Source organism: Octopus bimaculoides, chromosome 14 (genome assembly GCF_001194135.2).
Source record: "Octopus bimaculoides isolate UCB-OBI-ISO-001 chromosome 14, ASM119413v2, whole genome shotgun sequence".
Taxonomy (NCBI): domain Eukaryota; kingdom Metazoa; phylum Mollusca; class Cephalopoda; order Octopoda; family Octopodidae; genus Octopus; species Octopus bimaculoides.
This window is the reverse complement of record NC_068994.1, coordinates 38427595-38450511: the sequence shown is the minus strand read 5'-3', so window position 1 is coordinate 38450511 and position 22917 is coordinate 38427595. Positions and strand designations below refer to the sequence as shown.

The following is a 22917-nucleotide window of genomic DNA, read 5'->3' as shown; positions in this document are numbered from 1 at the left end:
AGATCAAAAGAAAAGTTGATACATAGATACATATACACATTGTTAAATCAATGATAAAATTAAATTGCAACTGGCTGAGTACTATTCAGACATACATACCGTTAACGTAGTTCTCAAGGAGATTCAGTCTCACATAGAATATAACAAGGCTGATCCCTTTCAATTACAGCCGCAACTCATTTTGACCAGCTGAGTGGACTGCAGCAAAATAAACCTTTAAATGGTTGGAAGAAAATGAAAAAAGATCCTATATAGGGGTAGGAAGATCCTTTTAGTCATTAGGGTCACTATGGGTGTTGAAGATATTGATGATCTCTTATATTGCCCATTCCTTGTAGGCTTTTGGGAGTGGTCCTATTTTACACATTCCCTTGTTTTCGAAGAGGTTCTTGAGTAATATCCTGTTCGTGACAATCATATTGCTAACAAACATCCTGTTTGCTCAGTTGGCATTCTTTCAACGGCTGCTTCTAAATCTGCTTTATTCTCAGATAGTCTGAATGTTATTCTTGTTGACATTATTCCAAAAATATAAACATCCATTATTGGACTATTCTAATATAGTTCTGGTATAAGTAAGTACTGTCTCAAGTCCTGTTCCTCAAGGGGCCAGTTATCCAGTTTCCATGGCAGATAAGTGACCAAGATCACAACGTTCTCATGAAACTGGATGCCAATCCATTGGAAGGTTCCTCATTTACAGCTGAGTGAACTAGAGATAAGCGAAGCAAAGTGATTTGTTTGAGTACACAATGCACCACCCAAACCAGGAATCAAAACCAAGATCATGCAATTGAGAGTGCAACACAACAAGGTCTTGTGTCTTCACACAGTTCTGATGACACTGTCTTAAATTTATATCCGTTAGCCAGATGTTTCAAGACCAGAAGAAATTGATAGAGAGATGATTCAGTTAACTATTGTTTAAAAGTGATATACTCTTAGCTCACAAGAACTTTTTCTCAAGGGTTTTGTTGTTGTTGGCACTCCGTCGCTTACGACGTCAAGGGTTCCAGTTGATTCGATCAACAGAACAGCCTGCTCGTGAAATTAACGTGCAAGTGGCTGAGCACTCCACAGACACGTGTACCCTTGACATAGTTCTCGGGGATATTCAGCGTGACACAGTGTGACAAGGCTGACCCTTTGAATTACAGGCACAACAGAAACAGGAAGTAAGAGTGAGAGAAAGTTGTGGTGGAAGAGTACAGCAGGGTTCGCCACCATCCCCTGCCGGAGCCACATGGAGCTTTAGGTGTTTTCACTCAATAAACACTCACAACGCCCAGTCTGGGAATCGAAACCACGATCCTATGACTGCGAGTCCACTGCCCTAACCACTGGGCCATTGCACCTCCACACTGTTCAACTACCGATTGTTAAACCAACACATCAAACTAACATGTTTGAACTAACACTAACTATCCCTTGACAGTTCATTCAGTTCTTGTTTAGTGTAATTGGTTAGTTCACCTTCAGTCACATGGTGTTGTTCAGGATTCTCCCATAACAGTTGGTGTCTACTTTCATCAGTGATGATATTCATTTATATTTTCAAATTGTGTACCCCAGTAACCATCTCTCTGAATTCTTGATTAATATCTCCCATTCCTGTGCTTATTAAAAACATTTGTACATATACAAAAGTGATCCTTTAGCCAAACTACTTGAATGTAATGTTTCCCTTTGTTCAACAATGCTTCAGAGTAGTGGACATTACCTCACTTTTAACACCTTCAGAGGAAGTAGTTCAACTAATGGAATCAGACTCGGCTGATCTCACTAACACTCCCTGATTTTCTCCCATGATAATAGCATTTCCAAGAGAGAGATTCTGTTGGTGCAGTGCCAGTGGAATTATTTCACTAATCTCTGCTATGCCTATCAGTCATTTTAATAATCTTAGCTGTTGAAAAAGAATGCCCAAGTCACTTAAATTTGCAACTTATTCTTTTGCAATATCAAACAGAAAAAATGCTTCACTGTATTTCTTCCAACTCATTTTGTTTTGAGATCAAATTCTGTCAAGATCGACCATGCCTTTAATCCTTTCAGGGTCAATAAAATAAGTACCAGTCAAGGAGTATGAATGATATAACTGACTTGACTTCTCCCCTCAAAATTGCTGACGTTGAAATTAGTATTGGTTATTCTGAGTTATAGCTTCTTTACTGAATTATAAATGATACTAGAGGAGAATGAATGTTGCAATGATACACTTATGGACATCTAATATATAATACAGTAGTCAAGTTCTTTATTTGTTTGAGCTAGAATTTGAGGCACATTATTGGGCAAATAAATTAGTTAATATCCAAATCCCTGATTGCTATTTGATATTACTTACATTATGTTTTGAGATGGTTATGAGTAAGCAACTTGAATTGCTAATCACTAGATATATATTTACATTTCACTTTCTATCAGGGAATGATTTATATACAATTTAACATTTTATTTCAGATTGGCAAATCCTATACTAATGAAGATGTTATCAGTAATACTGTTGGTGTTGTTAATGGCTGACAGCTGCTGGTGTGTGGATCATATCTACCATGTGAAAGAGAACAATGACACACACAGCTATATTGGAGATATTGTCACTGATATACAGTTACTGGATGATAAACAGACTCAGGATGATAGCAACAAACTGACATTTAATATACTCCAGGGTAGCACTGATGAAAGTGTTCAGTTATTTAATGTTACACCTGGAGGAAAACTGTACACAGCTGCCATATTGGATGCAGAAATTCTTTGTCAATATAATGTGGAATGCTTCAGGATATTGGAAATAACAGCTCACCATGGTCATTCTTTTACCAAAATATTAGAACTCAAAATTATAATAGATGATATCAATGATAATTATCCTACTTTCCAAGAGAAGGAATTTCAAGTGTCATATGATGAAAGTGTGACAAAAGGAATCAAAGAAAGAATTCCATATGCAACTGATAAAGATATAAGTTGTCGGAATTCTAAACTCAATTATCAACTGAAGGAAAATGAAAATGTTCCTTTTCAATTGAATGTTTCTAAGTCAGGTGAAACTGATTTATTGCATCTAATTTTAGTAGGTTCCTTAGATCGTGAGACAAAAGACATGTACAATATTCAGTTAATTGCCACAGATGAAGGATCTCCACCAAACAAAGGTGTATTGGATATAAAAATATTAGTGAAAGATAAAAATGATAATCTCCCTGTTTTCTCCCAGGATAATTATAATGTCACTGTAAATGATACATACCAGAGAAACAAGCCTCTTGTTAGGGTGTCTGCTTCAGACTTAGATAAAGGGGAAAATGGAAGAATTTCTTATGTCTTTAATATTGCTAAAACACATGAAAGGATAAAAGAAAGCTTTAAATTAGAGGAGGCAACAGGAGAGCTATTTTTGAAGAAAGAATTTAATTTTGGTGAAATTTATGAGATATTTATTGATGCCAGAGATAATGGTACTCCTTCAATGTCATCAACAGTCACAGTTTTTATAAATGGAATCAGTCACATTAACAATCCACCAAACATTGATGTCATATTTGTCTTAAAGTCAACTGGAAACACAACTGTCATCTCAGAAGCAACTCAAATTCAAAGTTTTGTTGCTTCTGTCAAAGTTACTGACAATGACAGTGGAGCAAATGGACAAGTGAAGTGTCATTTACAAAATAAATACCTGCAGCTAATCTCAGAGTCTGTAAAGAAATACAAAGTTGTTGTCAAGAGTGAAATAGATAGAGAGAGGGAAAAGAGTTTTAATTTCACCATTAAATGTCAAGATAATGGCTCACCTCCATTGACACTAGAGAAAGAGTTTTCTATGCTGGTTACTGATATAAATGACGTACAACCTCAGTTTAGTCAGGACATATTTAAGTTTCTCACCTATGAAAATGAACACAAAGACTTCCCTGTTGGATATGTCAATGCTACAGACCCAGATATTGGAGATGGAGGACAATTAACCTATTCTCTATTGACAAATGGAAAGGAAACTCTACCATTTCAGATATCTGATGTGGGATTTATTTCCACAACTGAGTCACTAGACAGAGAAGAAAAGAAAGTGTATGAGTTTAAGGTTTTAGTAAAAGATAAAGGAACACCATCACTGGAGAACACAGCAAATGTTGTTGTTGAGGTTATGGATTTAAATGATAATGCTCCCTATTTCAGTTTCCCTAATGTTGACCCTTTCAGTCTTAATGTCCACTACCATCCCAACACTGATCATGATATCACAGTTGTTAGGGCCTCTGACAGAGACAGTCAACACAATGCCTTCCTCACATATGAAATACTCAGAGGTAATGAGAAACACTTATTTCAAATGAACCATCACTCTGGTGTCTTATCTTTCTCTCGCTCACCTTACCAAAATGATGCTGGATTCTATGAACTGGAACTAGGTGTGAAAGATAGTGGTAATCCAGTTCTGTCATCAACAACAATGTTGTCTTTGACTCTAACAGTTAGTAACAACACATCAAAGATATTTAAGACCCCTTCAAAGACAACAACAGAATCAAGTAATGGTCTCCAATTGAATGTGATGATTATTATTGTTATAGCAGCTGTGATCGTATCTGTTGTTATAGTGATCTCTATAACATTCTGCGTACTTCATAGACTAAATCATACCGATAGCAACTATGATAATAGTATTGATATGAACCATGGTGTTATACCCACATTAAATATGCAATCAAGATATATGTTTTATCCTGCTTGTGTTCCACCTGGCATTTCATACACATTGGAAAGAAATGTGAAGAAATATCAACAACCAATGGTAGACAGAGAAAATATTCACTGCTGGACTATGCCATATGATAGACAGGTTGAACCAGCTTCAGTAAAACATCAACAGGTGAGATTTTTTTCAGTTATATTTTTAGAATTACTTTTTTAAAAAAGACATGTCCTATATCACAATTTTTCTAAAATGTGAGTCAGTATAAAAATGACTATATTATTACTTTGTAGATAAACTCTTCCTTGGAGATAAGATATTTGACAGGCCCTGATCATTTTATTACATTAGTCATTGTTTTGTGTATAGATTAAAATGATTGGTTTTGAATTTTTTATACTTTATTGTTCACTATTCCATTGATGTATGTATCTTATATAAATCAATACATTCTTACAAAATTTTAAAATTATTAAATACCATCATCTGCAGACTTTTTGGGGTTTTTTTTTCCTATTTCTATCTGTACTTTATAAACATCACATACAGTGATGTATTATTTTGTTTAATTTGATGTTTGTTGGCTAAAAATACTTTAATGGAACTTAATAATATATGTCAGCTGCAGGTTTTGCTTTTACTCTTGAATTGTGTATTTGTTTTTTTTTTCTTTCTTCAAATTTTCTCTGCATTATAATGTCTTAAACTTTAGGTGTTTCTCCCAAGAGAAGAAGATCCATCTCCAGGTTACAAAGAGCTAAACAGAACTAACCAATTCAGTGAGATATCAGCAATGTCCACTGATACTGATAGTCAGCATGGCTTGGTTGTTGGTAGTGCTGGTCACTATGAGGAACTGCCAGGTTAGTTAAAAATACTGAGTACCTCTTCAATCATATGATACACTTCGAATCTGTATGTTATGTATATATTAGTGATGGCTAAGTTCTTTTTTGCTGTTTTACATAAGAGCCACACAATATTTTCTTAAGTTCAAGACCCACAATATACGCACATTTTAAAAGATATATTAAGTAAGAATACATATATACAGTCACAGTTGAACTCACTGAATACTCATTGATCTCATCTCATTAAATCCTTTTATTTTGTCATCAGTTTTGTAAAGTTGTTGTATATTGTCAACTTAATGTGACAATCCCAATAAGGGAATATACTACTGCTGTTTAGCCCTAGGAAACTGGACCGCTTCCTGTCGGCCTTGACACAATTAGTGTCCTTATGTTTGCGAGGGGGAGACAAACTCCTCCACCCAGCCTAGTCATATATTCCCTTATTGGGATTGTCACATTAAGTTGACAATATACAACAACTTTACCGCATCACTACTGCTTAAATCTCTCTGAGAGATTTAGAAATATGATATTTCAAATCAGTTTTGTAGTTCTTAAAATCCAGCAGGTAGAATGTTTAAAGCTTTCTTGAGTCACACATAGTTACTTTTTGGGCAACATGTATGTAGTGGTTAAGGTGTGTATCAAAATGTGTTGAGATAAACAGATGCGGTAGGCATGTGGATGCCTTCAAAGTAAACAAATGAATAACATATTTTTATAGTTTAAATTATTTATTTACAGGACTTGCATATTGCTGGTGTTATGCATAAGTGTTCACTACATCAGTTTGTTACAAACTGCTACGAGTCAGCGAGGAATTCGACTGTATTCATCTGGGGATATGCTAGGGTAAAAAGTGAATGCTTTGTCAGTGTGTGTATTGTTCATCTGAAAAAATACTGGTTGGCTATCTTGTGCATTCTATCTGAGTCCAAGATCCCTTCTGCCTTTCCTTTGCTGACCACAGTATTTATAACCCATCGTGGCAGCTAGAAGGACAGACATACTGCAGGAGAAATTGTGCTTGAATAGGTCAGCTCCTGTCTATTTACACTTCGCCTGACATGGTTGAGGTCGAAGGTCAAAGGGAGATGATTGATCATTTTTTTTTTTTTGACAGGACCGAGAAAATTTCTTTCGTGCCTATTTGGTCAGTAGTGGCTCAGACAAGTGAGAATCCTCAGATTCAGTTTCAAATCTAAGTTTGGAGAAAGGAAGTGTTAATTTTTACATGTACCTTATGAGTAGCATTTTGACCATGACTGTTAAATTTTGAAATAGTTAGACACTAAAAAGTCGAAAGGTTTACATAATTAGTCTACTAAATATGTAAATAGTATTAACTCAAGTAATTTATTTTCCATATGATATTTTATTTATGAAACCATCCTTTGTCTTTAGATATTTAATTCCTGTGCATACTGAAGGCTGTCAGTGTTCTAAGTATCATAAGATATGCACCCATAGTTTTAACAGGAATTAAGTAAATTTTTTAATAAATGGAAAACTAATTTAGAAAGAATAGCTTCAGTGTAATTTTTATCAAATTCGTTTTTAATAACTTTTTAAAAATCGATCTGCTTTCAGGTCTGTACTGTTATCACACGCTCAGCAGTTCAAAGGAAGATAATAATGGATATCAACCTAATGGTGACATTAACACTGATAACCAAATACCGTTGACTATATTTGATAATACATCTAAAATAATTGAACAACCATCTACTGTACCAATGACAAGTAACTTTACTTTGAACAGTAAACCAGCACTACTAGCTGTACCTAAAGCAACAACACTACCAAAAGTACCTTCAATACCTCAGGTACCTTCATTTTCCATAGTAAAAAATATACACAGTAACTCTATGGAAACACTGTAATAATATAAGCATCTTGTAAGTTGTCTTCACAACTTACATAATGAAAATAATACAAATATCAATAGAATATTCCTCTAAACATATTTTATAATACAAGGATTCTTTTTATTTGGATTGACATGCTAGTGATCAATGTATATTACATACAACTACATAATTCACTTATATTGTTAATGTAGTTAATCTCCTTCCCATACACTTGAAATACACTGATATATTTCATCTCGTGTTCTTTTGGTTGTTATAGTTACAATGTATCATCCAGTATTCTTCACATGTCTGTCATATTCAGTAAGGAGTATAGGCTTAGATTCTTTTCATTTTGTTGTCCACTCCATGAATATTTCATATTTGATGTATTCCTGAAATTCTGGAGATGACATTGAATATGCTAGGCTCCTGAAGAAGGCCAGGGGCTGCAATGACTGAAATGCAGTCACTATAACATCAGAAATTCACACAAAAATATAAGAAATGGACTTTAATGAATACACTGACTATTTTTTAATTAGTCATTAAAGATTCACAGAGATTTTCAGTCAGAAAGTATGCTAGCCCATCAAATAGCCTGAAGAAGAAAATTTGTATGAGTATATTTGTAGAAATGTGATTATAGACATTATCTTGATAGTAATATTTAAGGATTTATATTAGATTAGTTTTCATTAAAGCATTGAAGCATAAAGAATTCTTCTTACTTGGTTATAAATGAAATTCTTCCTAATCTTTAGAATGTGAAGGAAATAGAGAATTAAAATATACAATTTAATTTTCTATTTAATAGAGTATCAAATATTTTTTAGTGTCATAATACAGATTCTGTGTACATAAGTTATATAAAGTTATGTCATGCATGGCTTTAGACATCATTAACTGACTTCAATTTCTAAATCAACCATAATATCTGAGAAGTATTTTGATATTGTCATTCAAGTTCAGATAAAACATTTTGTAGGTTATATAGATTATTTTGATTTTTCTGTTCAAATTCAGTTTACCTGCTTGAATGGCCTAGGAAAGTAACTTGAGTTTTGTTAGATTTCAGGGTAAAATATTTCAATTACATATATTCATATTCTAGACAACATGCAAAAGAAATATATAGCTTTGCTATTTATGTATAGTTATATTGTTTTTGAATTAGCATTTTACAACACTCAGTTGAAAACATAGTATCATATTTCACAAATTAATTTTAGTCAAATCTCGTATTTAAAGCTATTATTTCGTATTTAGTAAGTAGTTTTATAATAAATCAAAGCAAAATTTATTGTCTATAATGTAGTGTAAGGAAAAAGTAATTATCGAAATGTAACAAAAATTAAATCAGTTGTTGATCATTTGATAATTGTTAAAAAAATAAAAACCCTCCAATAATCAGAAAATATTCTTTATTAGACCAGTTAGCTTGTGTGATACATAACACACACACACACACACACACACAGATATATATAGTAGCAGACAACATATACATAATACAAATATGTATAGTCTTATTGTTTTGGAAATTAGTATCTTAAGCTTCTAAATCTAAATTCTTTTATGTGTAGAAAGTCATTTCATATGTTGATTACTGGTGAGTCTCTAATTTAAAGCCATAATTTCGTATTTTGAAATTAGTGATAAGAGCTAAATATAATGAAAAGCAATTAAAGGTATTTTTAATAAATTTTGCCAAAATTTTTACTAAATAATGGTGGGTATGCAAAGGTTATTGAAAATTTTAAACTTTTGATGTTGGAAACTTTTCTAACTTTTACCAAATTTATTATATAAGGATATTTTTTTAAATCTTGGAAAGCTAAATATCTAATCATATTTTCATAAGTTTATTGCTTTCCCTCAGTATTCTAGACATTAAATATTCTACCTTATTTATTCTGTAACACATACATATGTATATGTAAGTGTGTGGGCTTAAGTAAACTAGTCTGTGAGTCAGCCCACTATTAACTGCAAGAACTGGAGGCTGTACTTCCGTTTCCTTGCATTGGAATAATAGACAGCTTGTCATTGGCTACAACACACATTACATACTACACAACCAACTTGATAGAACTACATAGCACTATTACATACCAAATTGCTCAAAACTTCTGCTACTACTACAACTTTTCGATGCCAGAACTTTTTAAAAGTACAGTAACAACTTTAAAAATAAATGACAACTGTTGGTAAGTATTTATTGAAAGTTTTTGTTATCTATATTTTAGTCATTTGGTAATCTCTGTTATTTATGTTGATAAAATAACTTTCTGAATAACATACAATGTATTGACTTGAATACTATTCTCTCACTTTAATAGACAATTAAATTGTCACATACTATAGTATATATAAATACCAGCACTGCAAGAAATTTTTTAAATAGGTTTTTTTATTTTTTCAAATATTTAACATCTTTAAACCATCAATATTTTTATTATCATTCTTTTTTATATATATTGTTACATGAGTCAACAAACCGGTTAATAATTGGATAATATTGCACTGAAAGGAAATGGTATACAATAGAATATCTTGATTAATTTTTTTCCCCCCTTTATGTATAAATTCAGTAGAATATTATCTTCAAAATACTCCATCTATACAGGAATTGAAGTCAGGGTAGAAAAAGTAGATTTTTAATAATCAAGGGAGGCTATTCTGATTTCTCATCGGTAGTTGTGAGGTTATTTACCTGTTGCAATTATAGAACTTGTAGTTTAACCCTTGATCAACCTGTCTGAAAAGATCCCAATGATCAAAGTCATTGCAGCCACAGCCGTCTATCTTTTTAGTAATATCAAAGACTACTTTGCATAATGTGTTCCTTTTTTTAATGGCCGGTTGATATTTGTAGAAAATTTGTCAACTATTAATAACAGATAAATTGACTAATTGGGACTCACTCATTTGTGGAAGAAATTCAGATGTTAGTCTTGTTGCCGTTGTTTAGACCCAGGTCACTGCTCATCAAACAAACCTTCCAGCTATGGTCATTTTGCCTGATTCCTATGCTGTGAAAAGTCAGTACTACATTACTCAATGAATCCATTTCCAAAAAGGGTAGGACGTGATTTGAGGATGATTTGTCCCTTGTTTCTAGCAGTTTGAACAGCCACATAAAAAAATCCTTCATTGGTTCAGTTTCAAATGGGTGTAGATTATGTATTGGTTGATTATAATACAAGACTGTTTTCATGATATGTGTAATGATTAAAACTTGTAGAACTCATTGCTGTGTTCTGTTGCAAGCAACTCTATAGGATCACAGAACTCTCTCTTTACTCTTTGACTTGTTTCAGTCATTTGACTGCAGCCATGCTGGAGCACCGCCTTTAGTTGAGCAAATCGACCCCAGGACTTATTCTTTGTAAGCCTAGTACTTATTCTATCGGTCTCTTTTGCTGACCCGCTAAGTTACAGGGACATAAACACACCAGCATCGGTTGTCAAGCAATGTGTGTGTGTGTGGGGGGGGGGACAAACACAAACACATATATATACATATACATATATACGACGGTCTTCTTTCAGTTTCCATCTACCAAATCCACTCACAAGGCTTTGGTCGGCCTGAAGCTATAGTAGAAAGCACTTGCCCAAAGTGCCACGCAGTGGGAATGAACCCGGAACCATGTGGTTGGTAAGCAAGCTACTTACCACACAGCCACTCCTGCGCCTATAAAATATTGAGGATTCTCATAAAAGCAACTTTCAATATCTCTGTAATTGTAATAGTAACGTATCTCACAGAGAGTTCTAGCAAATCCATAATCCCATGGCAAATGTTGAAGTGTCCCTTTTGTAAAAGTAATATTGTTGGTTGCCCTGTCAAGAGAAGATCACTGGCAATACATAATCATTGTTTTATTGCCATAGATGAGCTGTAACAGAGCAAACTTACAAAAATTTTTTCTGTCTTTATAACATAGCCACCGGACGCTTGTGTGTCTTCAGTGATATATTCTCTGTTTGGGGCTTTTAATTCAGGTCTCTGGTTTGGATGTAATATTTTTCCATCCTTCTTTAAAATTTGGAGACACTGACAGTCAAACACTTTCAGCTTCTATGATACAAACCCACAACTGAAATACCTGATTTTCTTCTTTCAAAGGATAATTCAACTTTAAAAGAAATAACTTTTTAGACATGATTGCCCACTCTTCTCTTGAAGTCTGCATGTCTAGCGCTGAATTATGGAAGTCTCTCCCTTTTCAGAGTGAAGAAAATTGCGGAGTAAAAAGAAAAAAATTGGTTTTAGTGATATATGTATGTTTAAATAAAAAATTGTCTCCACTTAAATGTAATTACACACACATACACTCCCCCTCTCTCTCACACACATATGATGGGTTTCTTTCAGTTTCCTTACCCTAAATCCATCAAAAGGGTTTGGTGAGCTCAGGGATATTGTAAAAGACAATGGGCCAAGATACCATTTAATGGGATCTGTGTGTCTGGAAAATTAACTTCTTAACCACAACACCATGCCTGCATCATAACACACACATAAACATTATATATATAAATATATACATATATATACTAGACTACCCATGACTCGTTGGGTCACCGGGGAAGTCCGAGTTTCCTAGCAATGGAGTTTTGTTTTGTGAGTTTTTTTCTTTTCCATGATATTTCACATGCTTTCAATGAATGTGACATCGAAATCATGCGTAAACAGTTCCTTTCCCCAGAAAAAGGAAAGATTTGGCTGCTATTTCTTGCATGCCCAGCCACCTTGTAACAGTTATTTTGTGTCTTTTGATCGCAAATAGCTGCTATGTGGTTGTAGAGCATGCTAGGAATAGCAGCCAAATCTTTGGAGGTGAGATATGTTGAATGCACTCGAAAGAAACCTATGGAAAAAACTATTTCACACCAAGTTGCGAATAAATCTTTTTACGAAATGCTTACCGTATTTTTAAAGTCAGTTTCACTTTAAAATATTTTGCCCATCATAATGTGTCTAAGGGAAAGGTTAGAGTTTCTTCCCTGTCTGGGTTAAATTATTTTCGGAGTATCTTCCCATTATGCACCAGTTTGGCTGTGTAACATTGTAAGCAAGCAAGCAAGATTGAATTTCATTTTTATATATATATGTAATCAGCTGATAATCAAATTTTCACTATTCTCATAGTCACTGATCAATAAGAGAAAATTTTGTGAGAATTTATGCTACCTAATGATGATGATTGATATTCTGACATAAATTATGATGTATTGGTATGGAAGCAATATCTCGGTATATATTCTGCATATTGAATGTTATCCTCTATATATCTATTTCCATTTCAGATTAATACATCAGAGACAATTGAAGATTGTAGTCATGTTGTCAATGGTATTGTTGGTGCTGTTGATGGCTGAGAGCTGCTGGTGTGTGGATCATATTTATAATGTGAAAGAGAACAATGATTTAAACAGTTACATTGGAGATATTGTCACTGATATACATTTACTGGATAATATACAGTCTCGGGATAACAACAACAAACTGACATTTAATGTACTCCATGGTAATACTGATGGAGATGTTCAGTTATTTAATGTTACACCTGGAGGACAAATATACACAGCTGCCATGCTGGATGCAGAAACCCTGTGTCAATATAACGTGGAATGCTTCAGGATATTGGAAATAGCAGTTCAGCATGGCCATTCATTTCTGAAAATATTGGAAGTCAAAGTTATGATAGAAGATGCCAATGATAATTCTCCCATATTTCCAAATAAGGAATTTCACTTGCAATATGAGGAAAATGCATTGATAGGAACAAAAGAAATACTTCCAAATGCCATTGATAAAGATGTCAGTATTCAGAACACAATGATCAATTATAAATTCAAAGAGGATGAAGATATTCCTTTTAAATTGGTCTTATCACATGATTTAAGTGAAACTGATTTACTCGAGTTAGTTTTGGAAAACAAGCTAGACCGAGAAACAAAATCTAATTATCACATCCAACTAGTTGCTACAGATGGGGGAACACCACCAAAGGAAGGTGTAATGGATATAAATATCTTAGTGAAAGATAAAAATGATAACTCACCTGTATTCTCTCAGAGTATCTACAATATAACAGTAAACGATAAGCACCAAATAAACAAACCTATATTCATTTTTTCTGCTACAGACATGGATGAGGGAGAAAATGGGAGAATTTCATACATAATTAGTTCTAAAACACCAGAAACAATGAAAACACTGTTCAGATTAGATAAAGTAACTGGAGAATTATTTATGACAAAAGAATATAAGTTTGGAAAATTATATAAATTATTTATTGAAGCCAAAGATAATGGCATTCCTCACAGAATTTCAAGAGCTACTGTTCTTGTAAATGGTGTCAGTCATCTTAACAATCCACCAAACATTGATGTTAAATTTGTTTTAAAGACAACTGGAAACACAGCTGTCATCTCAGAAGCAACTCAAATTCACAGCTTTGTTGCTTATGTCAAAGTTATTGACAATGACAGTGGAGTAAATGGACATGTGAAGTGCCATTTGCAAAATAGATACCTTCAGCTTATCTCAATATCTGAAAAGAAATACAAAGTTGTTGTCAAGAGTGAAATAGATAGAGAGAGTGAGAAGAGATTTAATTTCACGATTAAATGTCAAGATAATGGTTTATCTCCATTGAAAGTACGGAAACAGTTTTCAATGTTGGTTACCGACATAAATGATGTACAACCTCAGTTTAGTCAGGACACATTTAAGTTTCTCACCTATGAAAATGAACACAAAGACTTCCCTGTTGGATATGTCAATGCTACAGACCCAGATATTGGAGATGGAGGACAATTAACTTATTCTCTATTATCTAATGGAAAAGATGTTCTACCATTTCAGATATCTGATGTGGGATTTATTTCCACAACTGAGTCACTAGACAGAGAAGAAAAGAACATGTATGAGTTTAAGGTTTTAGTAAAAGATAAAGGAACACCATCACTGGAGAACACAGCAAATGTTGTTGTTGAGGTTATGGATTTAAATGATAATTCTCCCTATTTCAGTTTCCCTAATGTTGACCCTTTCAGTCTTAATGTCCACTACCATCCCCGCTCTGACCATGATATCACAGTTGTTAGGGCCTCTGACAGAGACAGTCAACACAATGCCTTCCTCACATATGAAATACTCAGAGGAAATGAGAAACACTTATTTCAAATGAACCATCACTCTGGTGTCTTATCTTTCTCTCGCTCACTTTACCAAAATGATGCTGGATTCTATGAACTGGAATTAGGTGTGAAAGACAGTGGCAGTCCAGTTCTGTCATCAACAACAACTTTCTCTTTGACTTTAACAGTTAGTAACAACACATCAAAGTTGTTTAAGACCCCTTCAAAGACAACAACAGAATCAAGTAATGGTCTCCAATTGAATGTGATGATTGTTATTGTTATAGCAGCTGTGATAGTATCAGTTGTTATAGTGATCTCTATATCAATCTGTATAGTTCATAGACTGAAGCAGACAGATAGCAACCATGATAATAGTGTTGATATGTACCACAAGGTTACACCTACATTAAACATCCAATCAAAATATACATTTGACCCTACTTGTGTTCTTCCTGGAGTTCAGTACACAGTAGAGAGAAACATGACCAAATCTCAACAACCAACGGTGGACATGGAAGATATTCACTGCAGAACTGCGTTATGTGATAGATGGGGTAATTCAGCTTTCACTGAACCATGTGAACAGGTAAGATATGTAATAGTTAATTACTAGTTGTTTGAATTACAAACCTGAAGTCTAGTATTTCTTAAGTTGGTTTTGTTTAAATTTGTGTGCTTTTTTTAGTGACCCTTATTTGCAAGTTATTTCTTGTTGGACAACAACTATTTACAAGTAAAATATTCTAAGTATGGTCATAATTTATTTTCAATACTTTGTTTTATAATTTTTATTTTGAAATATTGACAACCTTAAAATGCTGTGTGTGTGTGTGCGTGTGTTTGGAATGCCCATAAAATTATGATAATAGAATGGCTTTATGTACTTCTATTTAGATATTCACTCCAAGAGAAGAAAGTATGTCTCCAGGATACAGAGAATTAAACAGTACTGACCAATTCAGTGAGATGTTAACATTGTCATCTCACACAGATAGCAGTCAAGGCTGGAATGTCGGTAGTACTGGACATTATGAGGAACTGCCTGGTAAGTTAGGAACACTAGATATTTGTGCAACACTACAACATGGCATATGTAAGTATGTGTGTATCTAAACATGCATGCATGTATAGCTTAGACGTTCATAGTCAATATAGAACATGGAAATACGTTGAGTAAATTTTCCCAATATTATTCTTACTTTTGACATTTTTCTCCTTATTTCCAAAGTCTGTTGAGCATTAACATCAGTTGTGTGTTGCCAAGACATGTGAACTTCATTCACTCTAGTGAAGTCTTGGAAGCTTAAAAAATTCTTGTTTAGTCTGAAGTAGAATCTGTTTTAGTGGCTCTTTTTTAACTATAAGTCATTTATCAGTTTTTGAAAACATTCTCTATCATGTGCATTGACATCTCTATGATTAGCAGAAATTAATACTCTAGGTTTGTAAAATAGGGATTTCACTAGTAGCAGTGCATTGGCAGAATTGTTTGACAGTTAGACAATATGCCAAATAGACCATTAAATTCTGAGTTCAAATCTCAAGTTGACCTTGATGAGATCTGTACTCAGAATTTAGCCTTTCATTCTTCTGGAGTTGATAGAACTTAGTTACACTCAAGTCCTGGGATGTAATTAATTAATACTGATATTTACTTGGTTTCATCAAGCAACATGTGCTTTAATGGTTGATGATGAGGGAAGAACACCAATGGCTGTAGTATTTCTGTAAAGAGCAGCAATCCCAACTATTATCAGCTTCAAAAGACACAATTATGAAGAATACTACAAATTCTATAATTAAAGAGATATGTAGTATGTCCATTGTCATGCTCTAGGCAAGTCAAAAGAAGAAGAATATGAGGTATTTTGATTGTAGCTTTGAGTAAAGAAGGTTTCGATGTTAGTATTTAGATGTGTCTGAATGTAGATATGACCATCTCTGTACAACTGAGATTTTGTTTTTGAAAACTGCCATCAAGAGGAAGAGAAATGATGTGAGTACTAGAAAGCTATCTTTTTTACAATACTTGTTCTATAGAACAAATTAGAGGTTGCCTTTTGAATTAAGTTCTAAGATGTAATGGACTCATGGAATCTCTATATCATAGTGAACCTTTCAGGAGATGTCAAATATTACAAACAGTTTCCATATTCAGTCTAAAATTGCTGTATGTTTTTGTGAAACCTGTATCCATGTAAAAGAGGAACTTTTTTGTTTTGTTCAGTGTATTTTTTCCTGAATTGTACTTTCTCCAAGCAAATTACTTTCTGTGTTATGTCTTGTGTTTGAAGATTATATCAGGTCGTCAAGTATGAAATTTGTAGAAAAGAAAAAAGTTTGCTAATGTTTTATAACTACAAGGAATAATTTTATTCATTAAAGTATGCACCCATATTATCAAGACACTTTTGCCATTTCAGTGGTATCTTGTCCAGCCTGAAACTGTAAAAACCTGATAATCTAGAGTCAATAAAATCTTGGAAGGCTTGTTTTACAGCATTGTCAGAATAAAATTTTTTTTCTATAAGAAAGTTATACAAATTCTGGAAGAAGCGGTAGTTAGTGGGGGCAAGATAAGGTGAATATGGTGGATGATGGAAAACTTCCAACTCTGTAGTTTCACCAAAGTCACTTTTATGATGTGTGGTCTGGCGTTTTTTTTACAATAAAATAGGAGTGGATCTGTTGAGTAATCTAGGCTGTTTTTTTGTAAGTTTCTGCATTATTTGGTCCATTTGGCTGCAGTATACTTCGGCTATGATTGACGAGCCCGGTTTAATGAAATCATAATAGATCACATCTGTGCCAGACCACCAAACACACACCATCAGCTTCTTTTGATGAATTTTGCATTTTGGCCTGTATTTTGGTGGTTTGTCTTTGTCCAACTATTGTGCTGAACATTTATGGTTGTTGCATTCGATCCATTTCTCATCACATGTTACAATTCGATTAAAAAATGATTCATTATTGTGATGAGAAAATAGCATAATGCAGGCTTCCAAACGTTGCTGCTTTTGATTTTCATTGAGTTCATGTGGAACCCACTTATCCAGCTTTTTCACCTTACTGATTTGAACTAGGTGAGTCAATATTGTTTGCTTGCTAACACCAAATAACAATGATAAATTACGGGCACTTTGAGATGGATCTATCTCGACGATGGCTTTCAGTTTGTCGCTATCCACCTTTGTTTCTGGTTGACCACATTGCTCATTTGTGAGGTCAAAGTTACCAGAATGAAATTTTGCAAACCAATTTGATACTGTCTGCTGTGTAATAACATTAGAATGAAATACTCCATTAATATTCCGAGCTGTCTGTGATGCTGCATTTCCAAGAAAGAATCCATATTTCAAAACTGTACGAATTTCCGACTTATCCATATCTAAACAAAAATAGCAAAAAATCGATTTATAAATACCTTATAAAGTGCAAAATTAGTTGGAATAAAGAAATAGATGTTCCAACTTTCTAAGAAAAAATAATGATTGTCAAAATATAATAATGGCGCAAAATGTGCAGCTGTCAAAGTTTACCATTAACTTACTACAAATTTCATACTTGACGACCTAATATTTAGTCTATTCAGAAGAATCTTAGAATGGCCTTAACAACATTAGCCAACAAAAAGATTCCATTGTCACGGCTATATATTTTTTAAACAGCATCTTGTTTTATTTTGTTTGTTTGTTGTTTATATATATCGAGAATATTTTCCTTTTTCATGCATTACAATGCAATTTCTTATAAGTTTTCTGACAGATTTATGCTTCTATACTTGAAAATTTTCTTTAGGATTGCCAACATAGTCTGAAAACTTTCACACAATAAGGAAGTTAAAAATGAAAATAAAAAAAGTGGTTATATAAGAATAGTGCAGCTTGGTTTCTCTTTAAAAATCTTTTAAAATGATCCTTTATAAACTGAAGTTTCCATTCCTGAAAAATCAGTCAATTTACGTAAACAATCTTATGATTACTTATATCTACTTATACACCGTTTCAACAATATATGGATATGTGTAAACAAAGGTTCGATATGGACATAACTTAGAAATGAAATTCCAGTTCATATTGTATAGAATGCATTTTAAATGGTTTATAAACCAATATATTTCCAGATCTATGCCGTTACCAAAGTGATCTCACATGGAGTAGGAGGAATCGACTTCCACACACACTTGATAGATCAAGGGGAGATAACAACAATGGCTATAAATATCAATCTTATATTGACTCAAACACTTCCTGTTATCCTGACCATGTGCCTTTGACTATATCTAGTACCACATCTAACATAACTGAACAACCATCTATAGCACCAATGACAAGTCAGTTTACTTCAGACTGTAAACCACCTCTGCCAGCTGTACCTAAAGTAACAACACTACCAAAGGTACCTTCAGTACCTCAGGTACCTATTCTATCTACACTAAACAACTAACACCATCCCAATACTTGACCAATTAACCACCATATTCAACATTCAGGCAAATTTTGAATTATATGCAAAATATGAACAGAAAATTTGGTAATCTTTCACAATACGGTGTTTAAAAAGTAAATAAAAATTAAAGGGGAAATAACAAGGGGAGATAAAATAAGTTAACTTACAGTTAAACAACGTAGGCGTTGGCTAAAGCGACCAAAATGTGAACAAAAGTCTTTTACTTTGGTACAGAATTCCTCCATATAAACTCTTGTTAATAGGAAATGAACAAATTGTCTGATGTTCCAAATTGATGTCGCAATTTTCTTTTTACCTGCATCCACATATTCTCCACAGTTTGCATATGGATGTCATTTGTTGGATCTACAAAGTTCTCCTGATGTATAATTACTTCATGAGTGTACATGCTGTTATTTAGGTATGAGAACCTAATTATCTCCCCTAGTTGTTATTTCACCTTTAATTTTTAATTAGTATTTTAAACACCATATTCTGAAAGAATACTGAAAATTTACTGTTTTTATCTCATAAAGTCTCAAAATGCTGTTATCTTATAACTTGTCATAATCAATATAAACAAAGTTCTTACTACTACCATCACAGTTGACAATTAGACAGACTATAATTCATCTTAAACCAAATATTTTTAGAAATTTCATTATATCAACCTTGTGTTAATTATTTGTTTAAGGTCTGCTCATGAGAATAATTCTTCTGTGAGGGTAATTAGCTCAGATGGTAGAGCACTCATTTAGCATGTGGACGGTATCAGGATTCATGCTTGTGTTCTCTGTGTCATAATTTTAGTGCATACTTAAATTTCAAAGTGGCACTCCAGCATGGTTACTGACCAATGATTGAGACAAGTAAAAGGCACAAAATATAGTCTACAATAAGATTTTAACAAAAGCATTATGAATTTATCTAGGTTTAACTACAGTTAAGTTAGTTATATACTTATATACATGAATCATGAAATTCACAAGGAAATAGTTGCTACTGCCTGGTGTAAATATGATTGAAATAATGTCTCATTATAACCAAATAACAAGTAAAGCTTGTTATCAATTTTATACTTTGTTCAGTCATCCCATTTATAATATTATTGTATATATTTTAAATATACATTTAAAGGATATTCTCACTGCAGTAACTTTTTTAAAAACTCATTTTCCAGATTGTCTCACTGGAACTATAATTATTCAGCTATTGAATCTCAGATAGAAACAATTAAAATTAGAAATATATTAATTTAATTTAATTAATAAAACCTCGAATCTTTGCAAGTTAAATGTATCTTTCAAGAATTTATTTCACAATATGGTTAAAATATAAGCATATAACCCTACCCCTACTCCACTCCACCTCCACAATAAAATTAAAAAAATATATTGTTCATAATCTCATAACTGAAAAAGTAGTTTTGAAAAAAATGTAAGTAGTATAAACAGTTCCAATAAAAAACTATTTTCTAGAAATTAAAATTTTTATTACTTAAAAATGTCTCCAGCCTTAGAAGAAAAATATGAATTGGTAAAAGAAAGGTGTTTATTTCATTTAGAGCTAAATAGAATTAAATATTTACATTGTTTGTTATAATTCCTTACAACTCTGCTTTAATTCCTTACAAGACTGGTCAAATTTAATAGAACTGTATCTGTTTTCTAAAGCTAACTTCTCTCTCTAAATATGAATTTCTTAGCCACAACTATTAGAGTTAGTATAGAACTTCATTCAAAGCCATAATTTTGTATTTTGAAATTACATCTACAATGCAGTAATGAAATTTTTTAAATATTTAATTAATTTTTAGGAGAAATGTCAAATGCTGCTGCATGTTTAATAGGAAAGTTTAAACAACTAAATAAACAAGAAAAAAGCAACTTACAAAATGTTTTATAAAGTTTACTAAAGTTATAAAGTTGCATTTTTCTCTTTTGTAAATAAAAAATAGCTCATACATATTTTAAAGTAACAGATTGCATACAATATTGCCTTGAATATTCTAGACACTATTTTCATTTGTACATACATTTTATATTTGGACATACATACACATTCATATAAGTTTGTGTGTGTTAGTAAACTAGTCTGTGAGGCAGCCCATCATTAATTGCAAGAACTGGAGGCTGTATTTCCGTTTCCTTGCATTGAAATAATAGACAACTTGTCATTGGCTACAACACACATTACATACTACACAACCAACTTCATAGAACTATATAACACTATTACATACCAAACTACTCAGAACTCCTGCTACTACTACAACACTTTGTTACCAGAACATTGAAACTGTACAATAACAACAGTATATACAATAGACAACTATTGGTAAGTATTTTTAGAAGTTTCTACTATATGTAAATTACTTATATAGACATTTAGCAACATCTTTCTGCAAAAGTCTTACTAAAGTGATTTCACTAGCTCAGACAGTTTGGTAAAGTCATGAATTGGCTCTTATAGAATATATTTTATATAGATATTTATTTATTATAAGATGAGAAATGAATACTAATATAATTAGCTTTTTTTTGTATAATATTTAGAATATCTTTATCCTATGTTATTACTAATGTAGGAGTAGACTCAGGCAAAAATAGTGATATAATTGACTATTAAGATTATTTACTTGATTATTCATTTGTTTATTTAACTGCTTCATCTGAGAAAGAGGGGACCGCACCACTTGGCCCACTTTTTTCAGTACCTTCTAGACTTGTTGGAGTAACTTATCCTCAAAATGGAGACATTACTGAATGCTTGCAACTGAGTGAGCTCTACTACTGGCATACATGGACCAGGTGTTGGGGCAACAGATAAAGATGAGGTTGTTTCTCTTAGGTTGTGAACTAGCCAGTACATAAAATAAATAGTTGTCATTAGAATACATTCCAAGTTTGTGTCAGTTCTAAGCTATAACAGTTTGTAATATTTGAAGAATGGTGACAAACTTTTGTTTCACTTCAAATAAAACATCATCAACTTAATGTCAAGCTTCCATACTGACAGAGATTAGACAGGGTCTGACAAGTCAGAGGACTATATCATGTATTAGTGTTCACTTTAGTATGCTTTATATGGCCAGATGTCCTTACACCAACTACTTTACAGAGGGTACTGGATGCTTTTTACATGATACCAACAAGAGTGATGATCATGTAGTGACTTGCAAGGCTAAAGGCAGAAAGTGGCCCCCATATCTGAAGGAGAACAAAAGAGAGTGAGAGATGTCCTAGATGGAAGGCTGAGGGAGGTTATGTAAAAGGAAATGAGGGGGAGAGGAGAAACAAGGAAGCGGAAAGGGATTGGTAACACAAGGAGGGACGGAGTTGAAAGGACATAGTGTGGGTTGTGTCAAGGGAAGGATGTCTAAGGTTATCTAACACTATATGAGGGCAAATATGGGCAGAAGTTGTGAGAAAAAGGGGACAGGAAAAGACATGGGTGAAAAGAAATCCTGAGAGTCATTGATGGAAAATGAAATGTGGTGGTGAGTCTTGGAGGTAGATCAGAGATATGTTGAGGATGAGGCAAAGGGAAACAGGCAAGAGAGAGGTGCTTTGTGTCCCACAGAAGTTGAAGAATACTTCGTTTCTAATCAAATATGGCATAGCTGTTACACAGGACATAATTAGGTTTGAGCATGAGAGGGAACCTGTCTGGGCAAAATAAATGACTAATGTTTAAATGGGAGAATTCAGAGATAAACTATTCTGGCCAAAGACAAGTAAGTCTGCTTCATACTAAAGTGTCTGACAGGCAGGTTGAAAATAATTCATCGATAATATGCATTGGAATGGAAGGAAGTTAACTTTATTCTCTCTGATATATAGGATTAAAATGTATTTGAAGAGGAGGGAGTACTTTTGAATTTATGATCTTGTTGTGT

At 33.2% G+C, this 22917-nt stretch overlaps 2 protein-coding genes across 2 annotated transcripts in view; both read left to right on the top strand.

Annotated features, from left to right (window-relative positions):
• The window catches only part of LOC128249434 (protocadherin beta-2-like), an 18163-nt gene extending 10043 nt beyond the window's left edge, over positions 1-8120 (top strand). The window contains exons 2-4 of the mRNA XM_052973073.1: positions 2464-4879; positions 5415-5565; positions 7147-8120. Coding sequence (XP_052829033.1) covers positions 2483-4879; positions 5415-5565; positions 7147-7439 — 2841 coding nt within the window. The 5' untranslated portion in view covers positions 2464-2482 and the 3' untranslated portion in view covers positions 7440-8120. The remainder of the gene's footprint in view (positions 1-2463; positions 4880-5414; positions 5566-7146) is intronic.
• A 1113-nt stretch (positions 8121-9233) lies between these two features.
• Positions 9234-20819, top strand: LOC128249433 (protocadherin beta-3-like). The gene is made up of 4 exons (XM_052973065.1): positions 9234-9616; positions 12726-15153; positions 15462-15612; positions 18694-20819. Exons 2-4 carry the CDS (start codon positions 12760-12762, stop codon positions 19014-19016), a joined length of 2868 nt encoding a protein of 955 aa, XP_052829025.1. The 5' UTR covers positions 9234-9616; positions 12726-12759; the 3' UTR covers positions 19017-20819.
• Positions 20820-22917: the final 2098 nt, after the last annotated feature.